The sequence below is a fragment of the Dreissena polymorpha genome, chromosome 7 (assembly GCF_020536995.1).
Source record: "Dreissena polymorpha isolate Duluth1 chromosome 7, UMN_Dpol_1.0, whole genome shotgun sequence".
NCBI lineage: Eukaryota > Metazoa > Mollusca > Bivalvia > Myida > Dreissenidae > Dreissena > Dreissena polymorpha.
In genome coordinates, this window is record NC_068361.1 from 73,167,497 (window position 1) to 73,179,437 (window position 11,941).

The window sequence follows — 11,941 nt, forward strand, 5'->3', positions numbered from 1 at the left end:
GTGGTCGATCTTGAAAAGAAATTAAGCGAAATTACATATAAGAACGAGGAGAAAATGGGTTGATAGCTCATGGTCGTTGATGGAATCATATGCAACAAAGATTAATCACAGAATGTCTACAGAATAACAACCAGACCAGAGTTCTCTGCGTTCGCTGAGAGTATTTAGCGTGCTCTATCTTTTATGTAGACTATACATATTCACGCATGGACTACGATAGATCATTAATAATATATCTGTTTATCGGATTACAGCCAACTGTAACACATAAACAGAATACTACATTATAAACATCTAATATTCACAAAAATATCACTTCTTAAACATGCATTGCCATTTAATCAACGAACGATCCACAATACTTAGTTTAGTGATCACCTAAAACCATTGATCTTTTTTTTTTAATCTTGTTTCTGTAATTGTGCCAGATGAATGCCTATTGTAGTTAACAGTTAAATGTACCACACATTCATGCTTGCCAAACAGGTCATACCTATATAGCAATCATTCTTATATACATTCAAGTATTTTGTTAATGATCTGATATGTCCTTATCCGCCGTCTTTTTGATGTCGCTTCTTTATTGCAGAATTTTGCCCTGTTATATATTTGCTGACTTATACACAATATTTAACACCTATGTACTAACAGCTCGCGTTTCTTCTTTTAAATAGCATAGATTATTTGCTATAGTGGGGCACGTTAACTAACCATTTAATAGGAAAAAAGGCTGCTGAGACGCATTGAAACAACCAATCCTTTATTTGTTTAAAACTTAATACGAAAGGTTTTCAAACATTAGCCTCGCGACATCGATAAGAAGCTACTTCATCGATACCCTGTCCCATATTTTAAAATAATATTTTTTTTTTTCCGCCAGCACTTACAATACCACAATGCCCGTTAATCATCATGTTCTTAATCATAATATGTTACATTTTTTCATTCATATGTTTATTTTATTTAATTAGTAAACCCATTGGTACACGGTTCACGTTGGCGAGTATGAGATCCGACCACCACATATTGTCTACAACTGAAATGGCGGCATGGCATCTACCCAACAGTCCGATATATCATCCTCCCTAGTCAAATGACTCTACACTGATTGGACATGCCGCCCACATTACTACAAACATAGTTTTCTGTTCCTTAAACTTATTCATCAACCCTTAATTTTAAGAAAACATACACTGCTGTACCTGTGCTCCTTATTTCTTCTGTGTTCTGGAGAAGTCCACCCTAAACCCGGCCCTGACTCATCGAGTAGTTCTTCCCTCTCAGGCTACAGCCATATATTGAACAACAACGGACTCGGCATCATTCACCTGAATATTCAGAGTCTTAGACCAAAGCTTGACATCCTAAAAGTCGAAGCACAACACCACGACGTACTCGTCCTTACGGAAACTGTATTGAATTGTCAGCAACCACTTCGCTGTGATCGTTCAAATCGTCTTGGCGGCGGTGTACTTATAGAAGTTCGAGAAGGTATCAATGCAAACAATCGATCAGATTTCTCTATAAATAGCTTATAATCTCTTCGGGTTGAGTTATCAACAGGTAAAGACAGATAATTGTTGGTAGGCATTTACCGTCCTCCTGACGCAATCAATGACCACTGGACCTTACTAGAACATAACATTGATCAAGCTTTTATCATTTCTCACGATTATATCATCATCACTGGAGACTTTAAGATGAACGTCCTCAGCCAAACCCTTAATAAAACATAAACCTTATGACATTATACAACGCTGAACAACTTATATCATCACCAATTAACATAACAGAACACTCTAGCTCACTTATCGATCTAATCTTTGCAGAAAACACAAATCACATACTATCCAGCTTTGTTGCAGACCATTTAGTTCCAAACTTAACTCGTTTTCACTGTCCATTAGTGGTAGTTCTTCATTTTCATTAGCCCAGAACAGCTCCATTTATACGACGCATATGGGTCTACGACAGATGAAACTATGATGATTACAGAGCCGGCCTACGGACGACGGACTTGAACAGTCTTTTCGACAACGACGACCTAGATTATATTACCGAGAAAATAACAGACACAATCCTATCAATAGCATCCCAAAATATCCCAAACAAGATAATCACAGTAAGACCTCATGACATCTCATGGATGTCAAACATGATTAGAAGTCTTAAAAAATAGGCAAAAACTTAATAAAAAAGCAAAAACGTCAAATACACCAGAAGCATGGTCGAAGTTTAAACACGCACAAAATTTAGTCACTAAACATGTACATCAGGCAAAACAAACTCTATAAAACAGCTAAACAACTTACAAACAAAGCACAATTGTAAACAATACCAACAGTAAACGACCACAATCACTGGGCAACTACTGACAATGACACAGTTGATCTTCTCAACAACTACTTTTCCTCTAAGTCAACTATCGACGATTGAGATCACTATCCTCCACCAATAAATCGTGTTACGAAATCCTCTTTGAGAAGCATCACCATTACGCCTCAAGACGTCCATGACGCCCTATCTTTTCTTGACCCAAGAAAGGCATGTGGCCCAGACACGGCCACTCCTTGGCTTCTAAAAGAAGGCATACACGAACTTTCTTTACCCCTTTCAACATTGTTCAATAAGTTCATGCACAATTCGTATTTCCCTGATTCTTGAAAGCTTGCTAACGTTGCGTCCATCTTAAAAAAGAAATCAGATCCATCTGAACCCTCAAACTACCGCCCTATTTTCCTACTAAGTTGCATCGGTAAACTAATGGAGCGCTGTATACAACTATACATATATAATAATCTAACGACACATAATCTTCTTACCCCGTTCCTATCGGGCTTTATCAAAGGCGACTCGACCGTTAAACAGCTTACATGTCTTTACAACGGTATATGTCAGGCTATGGGCGAGGGCAAGGAACTGCGTGCTGTATTCTGCGATATTTCTAAAGCTTTCGATCGAGTCTGGCATCGTGGTCTCGTCACAAAACTTTCGTTTTCTGGAATATGTGGCTCTCTACTTAACTGGATTATGTTTTACCTTTCAAATCGCAAACAACGCGTTGTGTATGCAAATTCTACATCATCCTGGCGCCATATACAAGCAGGCGTCCCTCAAGGCTCCATTCTTGGCCCCTTATTCTTCCTCACCTATATAAACGATATCGTTTCTGCTGTTAACTCAAACATCTGGCTCTTAATCGACGACACTATTCTCTACATTATTGTAGAAGATCCAATAACTGCATCAACCACGTTAAACAACGACCTTGCATCCATACATTCGTGGTCCCGGTCTTGGCTTGAATCGTTTAACCCTGAGAAAACTGAATCTGTTATTTTCAGCAGGAAAAGGCGTAAGCCTCAACACCCACCTTTAATTATTAATTCCCTAAATATCGAAGAAGTTGACACCCACAAGCACCTGGGTCTTACCCTTTTCTCTGACGCAAAATGGAACGCACATATCTCAATTACTCTGACAAAAGCTTGACGACTTATCAGTATCCTCAGGTCGCTTAAACTCTTTCTTTACCGCTCCTGTCTCGAAATAATGACTTGTTCATTTATTTGCCATACTCTTGAATACTCTGATGTTGTCTGGGACAACTGTAGCGAATTCCTAAAGCAAGAACTCGAATCAGTTCAAGTGGAAGCTGTCCGTATATGTACTGGAGCAACAAAATATTGCAACATCCAAAAGCTACTGAACGACATCAAATGGGATACTCTCTCGGAAAGAAGAAAACAACTTCGGCTACTTCTATTTTACAAAATGGCACATGGATTTTCACCACCCTACATGTCAGATCGGATTCTACGTATTAATTGGACGGATCAAACTTAAGACACATTCGACATGCAAGTATGTATTTCTTTTGACCACAGCACACACACAGGCATATATATCTTTCTTACCAAACACAATACGTGAGTGGAATTAATTGCACATAACAATACAAAATTCACCAAACGTACAATCATTAAAAAAGCCCTTAATAAAATTGAAAAGAAATCCTCACCTCTCTTTTACTGCGGGTCACGAACTGGACAAATCCTACACACACGTCTTCGACTCCATTGTAGCGGTTTGAATTGATCTATACAGACGGTCTCTAGTAAACTCCATCTTATGTTCATGTGGATCTTCAGAAACAATCGAACACTTTTTTTAAGATGTCCACATAATACAAACGTCAGATCCCACTGCTTTGCCGATATACGGTGTCCTATTACTACAAATAATCTGTTAAATAGCTTTGACCAATTCCCTCTGGCAGAAAACGAATTTCTGTTCCGCGCGATACAGCGGTATATCATAGCAACGAAACGTTTTGCGACTTACGTGTTATCGGCTCTCTACTGCTCTACAACAGACCGTATACCAGGTGTACTTATAAATTAATGTTTTGTCTTGTGTGGGTTTTTTTGTTTTCCTTTTTTATATTTCTCTAAGATATTGACTACTCCCACCCTTTTCACAAGTAATCTAAACACTTACAGTTCGATTTCTGACCACAATGATTACAGTCGCAGCTCCACATAAATGGAGAGGAATTTATATAAGTGTCACATCGACCATGTTTTCCGATTCAAAGCACATTTAATTTTGGTATCTGTATATTTCGAATAATGTTTACATGTGCACATGTTTACACGCACTATTTGCTTGAAATAAACTTTAAACTAAGCGTTGCCAAATCATTCTAACTTCCTGTTTGGCTATTCCACTGCCCCGGGTTATGGTGCCTACCGGGATTCCTTCGAGAGCTCGATTAACATCAACACGCTGTGTGACCAGCTTAGAAAACTTGCTCATATGCGAGTTTCCAAGTCGAATAACTCGGTCCTTAATGCATCTGCATGCATGCTAACTTTGCAAAATAGATATCCATAAAAGTAATTCATATTCCACAATAACTGGGAGTTAGAGATGTTTTCTTGTTAATACTTCAATGCATATGAAGTATAACTAGTTGATTGTGTACATGGTGATTAATTTATCCTTAAATCAGTCCCAAATATATAAGTGTAATTCATAGAATATATACACTTACGTCGTAAAAGTGTTGCTAATCGCATACCAAGTTTTAAAATACCTTCTATAATAATAATAACAAGTTTTTATAGTACATGAGCATTGAAAATGGTACAAGTGTGTTAAACAAAGGAAGGGGGCTAATAATACCCGATCTAAATTAGATACGGAATGAATCGTACCATTTAAACTTAGTTACAGTGTATTACGGTTGATCAACCGTTTTATTTTTGCAATATAATGTATGCGATGATGGTGCGTGGTCACTGAATTCTTTTTATGCCCCCGGATCGAAAGATCGGGGGTATATTGTTTTTGGCCCGTCTGTCTGTCGGTCTGTCTGTCTGTCATTGTGTCAGTCAGTCAGTCATTGTATGTGTGTGCCACAAAACTTTAACCTTGGCTAAACTTTTATAACTTTTGCAATATTGAAGATAGCAACTTCATATTTGGCATGCATGTGTATCTCATGGAGCTGTACATTTTGAGTGGTGAAAAAAAAAGGTCAAGGTCATCCTTCAAGGTCAAAGGTCAAATATCATTGTTTGTTTCTTTCCTAAAACTTTAACCTTCGTTAAAGTGTGGTCATAACTTTTTTAATACTGAATATAGCAACTTGATATTTGGCATGCTTGTGTATCTCATGGAGTTGCAAATTTTGAGTGGTGAAAGGTCAAGGTCAATGTAATCCTTCAAGGTCAAAGGTCAAAAAAACAAATTCAAAGAGGCGCATAAGAAGGCATTGTGTTTCTGACAAACACATCTGTTGTTAAACGTGTTGTGTTCTAAAAATTCTTGACTAAGTGCGAAATTTCGTAAAAGACAAACCAAATAATCAATTGTAAATAAACCGTTATGAGCAAAGTATGTAAACTGACTCGTATAACTTATTCTGTTATTGCGATACTTTGAGGATTTACAGAGATCAAGCTGTTTGATTCCGTGATTATTGTAGAATCTGTCAACAGAGACCCTACCAGAGTATATATCTGGGTAATAATATCATCTATAAAACTATTTACAACATCATAAATAACAAAATCAGATTTAGACCCAATCCTACTAATAGTCACCACGAAGTAAAACACGTCCTTCGTTTTCATAAATAGAAATATCATTTTTGAATAAATGAAAATATCTTCACTTATGATATTATATACAGGTAAATTTTCGCACCAAACGTAATATCCGCAAAGATAACTATTTTCTTGTAAACCAAAAAAGTTTCGATCTACTAATTTAATCCAGATAATTGACTCATGGTAATTTTTAATAATGTCAATATCATCTTGTTAATATTCTTTAAAACCTAAACCAACCCCACAACTATATTTCATGTTCAGATTCCTATCAAAATTGTGAGAAATACATCCATTTAAAGAAATGTTACTTTAATAATTGGTACAAGTTTCAAACAAACAAAACAATTAACCAAACATCAACACATAAACAATCATTAATATTGCATTGCGACAGTCCATTCACATTCCTCGCCATGGTCGCCAGTTCTCCCCAATCGTGCCCTTAATCTTTGACCTGACGACTGTCAAAGTAGAGGGTATTGTAGGCAATCCAGGATCGATTGCCTTGCCCCCTCGACTTTTTCATCGAATGTACACGCCGTCTACACTTGACATCCACTTCCTGTGGGAACTGCTAAAATACTTTAAAGTTTTTACCGTAGTTGTTCCCACTGCCACCATACAGCATCGCGGTCCTTGAAGAAGGCGAACTGTGCCACTGTTGATCGTGTTTTCCCTGGTGTTGGTAGGCCCGGAGAGTGGTGCAACTTCTCAACATCCTTCGCGAACTTAATGGCCTCGTGTACGTGCACCATGAACTAAGTTTCTGTCACTTCCGTTGTATCACCGACAACTTCCGGTACACTAGTAAACTTAGGTTATTTCCTAGAGATTTTATATATGCCATATCGTCTCGGAAATTGCAGCACTTCTTCTCCAGGTGCTCCAGCCGACTCGTTACCTCGGCAACAGCTCTGTAGCGTTCTCCAGTCGGTCGACGCGCTGTTCAACGCCTTTAATATGAGTATCAAGTGCTAGGCACATACATTTAATGTCCAAAATTGAAGAAGCGTTCCTCGAGTGTTGCAATAGTCGGTAACCTTTTTTCAGCATTATCTAGCCGACATTTAATGGCATTTAAACAATGAATAATATCGCGAGATGAAGCCTCACTTCCTGACACGGCCATGATGTCCAACAGATTTACAGGCTCGTTCACAAAAGCATTGCTATCAACATCATCAGGATCATAAAGCACAGCATTATTGTGTTTGTTTTTGTCGCTATCACGAATACTTTTCTTTTTTCGCTTTTGAATCACGTAAAGAAACATATTTAACAGCTTTAAGCGTTATAACATTCAATATATCGCGTCGTTATTCCAATTTTATTAACTTGTTACCACCTTGAAAAACACACATCCGTATCGCGCAAAATCACGTGACCAAGTCAAATAATATCTTATCCACCATTTCACACATATGTTCGGAAACTATTTATACATCTTGAAAATAATACAGACCAAAAAATCTTATTAATGTGTTAAAATTTTCTTTTCAGAAGGGTTTAATTCGCTTTAACTCAAACAAATTGCTTTCTTGTATGGAATTTAATATGTGCGTACGCAGTTTGATATAAAGTTTCATGGATTTACGAAATAATTGGGGGGTTTGTCTAAAATTAAGAAGTATGACAACATTGAACACCAGGCATGGAGAAAACATTAGACACGTAGGCCCATACTAAAATAGATCTTTCCTTGAAGAGTTATCACAGTTTAAAAACGATAAACCTGTAAAATTTACAAACGCGAAACGACTTAATAAGTTCTCGGCTTTATTCCTTTTGTATTCGACTATAATGTAATAGGAAACGCAATCTGTTTTGAGTATGTTTAAAGTTTATGATGTTATTCATAATTATATTTTCCTTGTTGTTATCAGACAACAGCCGCCCTGTAAGTTTCTTTTCCAAAAACAAGGTTCTGTCGAATCTACTAATCAATCAATAGAACTATTGAATGAGATTTGTTTTTATTTAAATGTTATTAACTTTAAGTTTATTTAGTAATTACACTTGTGTGATAGATGAAATATTGGTGGAGGAGATACTATGTGGCATTAACAAAACGAAACAAATGCTGTGCATTGCCTGTTTAAATTTTTCGCCAGTTTTAATCATGTTTATGTATTTATTGATGTGGTGTGGGTATTGCCAAGTATCGTAAAAGCTATTTGTCTCTTACCTCAAATACAAGATTAGTGAATGGTAAGTGAAATAATTGCTCACCTAAATAATATTTCTGGAGTTTTAAATTTCCGATATGATCACTGACATTAACGGTTTATATTGTACATGCGGTGACTCCAAACACGATCATAAGTAATGTGTCTTTATTTGATGGGTCTGACGGGAGAAGTTCTGATAAGTATATAATATACGCGTTTTACGAACACTTGGCGTAAGTCCATAAATTAAATTGAGAGTCACATTATTATTTTTTCGTTTAGCTTATTTTCTTCTTGTAAAATGAACATTAAATGCTTGCGCATCAACACAACTGTATGCATGTTTAATATTATTGAATAGGTTGAAAATTTGGCAAATCATTCTGACTTCCTGATCGGCTATCCCACTCCCCCGGGTTATGTTGCTTTACGGGATTCCAAAAAGGGCTCGATTTACATCAACGCGCTGTGTGACCAGCTTAGAAAACGTGCTCATATGTGAGTTTCCAAGTCAAAAAACTCTGTCATTAATGCATCTGCATGTATGTTAACTTTGCAAACGGATATCCTTAAAAGTAATTCGTATTCCACAATTATTCAACATGTTTTCTTGTTAAAACTTCAATAAAATGTATAATTATTTGATTCGTTTATGGTGTTAATTCACCAACATCGTCTCCAGGAATCTATGGTTCATCACTGTAATTGTATTGCAAACAATAATATTCATAGAATTACTGAAAATAGATCAAATGAGATTGAAAAAATGGTATTTGAACTCTTCTGAAAATGTTTACATAAACTGACATAATATTCCTTGAAAATCTGCCTTATTTTTACTTGCACACATGCTTACAACTAACCCCGAATTACATGCTTTGCATGTTCAGTGACGACATTCAGAGGATTCTGACGATGGTTAACTACGTGGTCTCTACTGAGTACGTAGCCCCAATTGGACATGCCAGATGCAAACAGATGCCTGCTCCACGGAACATGTTACGTAAGCTTTTGTATCTGAAACCCATCGAAAACAAGACTAAGACATGCATGAACACCTAGTTGACATCTATGTAGATTCAACAAAAATATTGATACTAGATTCTTGCGAAACGTGAATAATGTTATTAAAACTTTGTTAATGCGAATTGCTATATTATTAAGCTTAAGAACCAGAATTCCCTACGTAAAACTGACTGAACATATTCGACTGTCTTTTGTGATATTCAGAAGAACGTGTATTTTCTTTTGTGTGTTTTTTAATGTATGTGTACATACTTTTAAAATAGTAGATTGCTTTTGATAGTTAATACATTTCAATGACAATTATTATTAACAGTGATTATGTTACGTTCGATAAGGTGTGTTTTTGTGTTTTGACTTGTTGCCAGAAAGTTTAAGTTTCTCTTTATATATGATGCTAAATGAAAACAAACGCGGTGTATTATTTTCTTACAAATGTTTTTGTTTATCTTATTTGAATTGCGATGTAATGAGTCTAATGTCTATTTTGCCTTGTGTGTGTGCGTGTGTGCGTGCGTGTATGTTGTTGCATAGTCAATTGGTCACTTACTTAAAATAACAGCATAGTAAACAATCATCTTATCTCAAGATTGTCTCGGATGGACCATGTTACCTATATAATGACCGAATTGCAAGCACTTCATTTCTTAATAATGGATATGAAAATTTGAAATGTAACTCAACAATGACTTTCAATTTTACAAACGCAAGATATAGTAAGTTTCTTGTAGATATTTTAAACATCGAATCACATCCCCTTAATGACCCCTTATTTACATTTTGCATTACGCGGCGTTTGTAGAAAATCCAATCGAATGCTATTAAATAAGACATTAAAAGTATAAGGCATGTACACAAATAACATAGTTACATTATTTACAATGATATGATGCTTGCCACATCGTCCCATTTTTTTCGAATAACCGAAATCTGTTCGGCTTCGATCCCCTTATACTCGCTAAATAAAAGGCTCCAGTGGTACCGAACCAGCGCATTTAAAACTATTTCTGCTGGCTCGGTCCAATCTGGAGCATTCTTACGCTTTGTTTAGCTGTCTTTAACTGCCTAGTCGTGGGGTCATAAAAACACAATCATATTGAAGTATATTTCAAAAGCGTTCGTGAATACCAATCATGAGTCTGTCTTTTGTAAGTCTCAGTCTGAGTCAAAGTGTGAGTTTGAGTTTTATTTTATTATTGATGAATACGGCTCCTTTCGGTTTGGGTAATGAAGGTCTAGTTGATGAAAATCTCTGTGTCCTCATTTAAAACCATAATGATCAATGTTAGGTCTCTTGGTACATTGTTGTATTTATTGTGTCATCAAGTATATGTTTGAGCTGTTTAGAAATATCATCAGCTGACATCAATAGTATTGAATAAATGTGTTTTAAATGTTTTCCACATGATTTTGCTTTCAGTACTATTTTTAGGCATTATCAACAATTTTATATTAAAGCTATCATTTGTTTGTACCATTTGTAATGCAGAATTATTATTATTATATAATATTATGTATATGTTCACAAACGCTTATGTTACAATACCTATGTTTGTCATTTCTTTCTTTTTTTTGTTTGATTTGAACATGCTTAAATTGTGAGATGTATCCATAGTGGTTTAAAAAATAATTATGTATTTCGGGAAAAAAGCGAAACATCACAATACCATAACAGGTAGGAAGTCTACGCATTTATGTTAATGTTTAGTTTATTTAAAAAATCAGTAAGTACTTTTTTATCGGTAGGTGTGTCATGTGGAGTTTCAAATGTTGTACATATATGCGATGATCTTTATATTTTGACCTGTCAAGCATTATAAAAGTGTGTGTTTTGTGTAAGTATTTAACAAATTAACCGTCATGTTTTTGTATTTGTTTTAATAGAAAATGTCCAATATCCCTTTTATGTCTGTTTCTCGTTTGATCAAAATTTTAACATCCGCACGTTATTATTTAAAAAAAGTGTTGCCATTTAAATTGTCCTTTTCCAGACGAGTAATTACATGTATATAAAAAAAATCTCAGTCATTGCATTATGTCAGATGTGAGGATTGGTAAAATATCCAATCAATATAATATCGTGGAAAAATGTAATTTTAGGTGATATAAAGCAATTTTGAAAAAAAAAGTCATTGGGTTAGAATGTTTTAATGGTCTAAATGTGCATTGTTTTGTTTTTTCACTTTTGGAAACACATGTTTTGATTTCCTTAATGATAAGTGTGTTTGTGTACTGTTAAACGGTTTAATAACCTTATTTATTTTTTTTTATATTGAACGATCCCAGGTGTGATAACTGTATTTAGTTTTGTCCTCTTATCTTATGACATTGTCTCTGCAGTTTCATTTCATATGATTAACAAACATCTTTTGTAATGTTTTATTTTTGATAATGCTCACTCAAAATTACGAATCGTATAATTTATTATATATAATGTGTTGTTTTCTTTTTTTCTCATTTAAAATTAAATGAAAGCATCGGGTTTTTAATCACCTTATTTTTATCTAAAAATTAGGTTCTCTTTTTATTGTTCGGTTGGTGGTAAGTTGTTCAAAATTAATATGGGGACTTCATTTCATTTTGTGTCTTCCATCAGTTAATAATACATACCTTACTATATATAGTAACAAA

At 35.3% G+C, this 11,941-nt stretch overlaps 1 protein-coding gene across 1 annotated transcript in view; it reads right to left on the bottom strand.

Annotated features, from left to right (window-relative positions):
- The window catches only part of LOC127839827 (uncharacterized), an 87,721-nt gene extending 80,847 nt beyond the window's left edge, over positions 1-6,874 (bottom strand). Inside the window, exon 1 of the mRNA XM_052368215.1 lies at positions 6,743-6,874. Within this exon, the coding sequence (XP_052224175.1) occupies positions 6,743-6,874 (132 nt within the window). The remainder of the gene's footprint in view (positions 1-6,742) is intronic.
- Between the last annotated feature and the right edge of the window lie 5,067 nt (positions 6,875-11,941).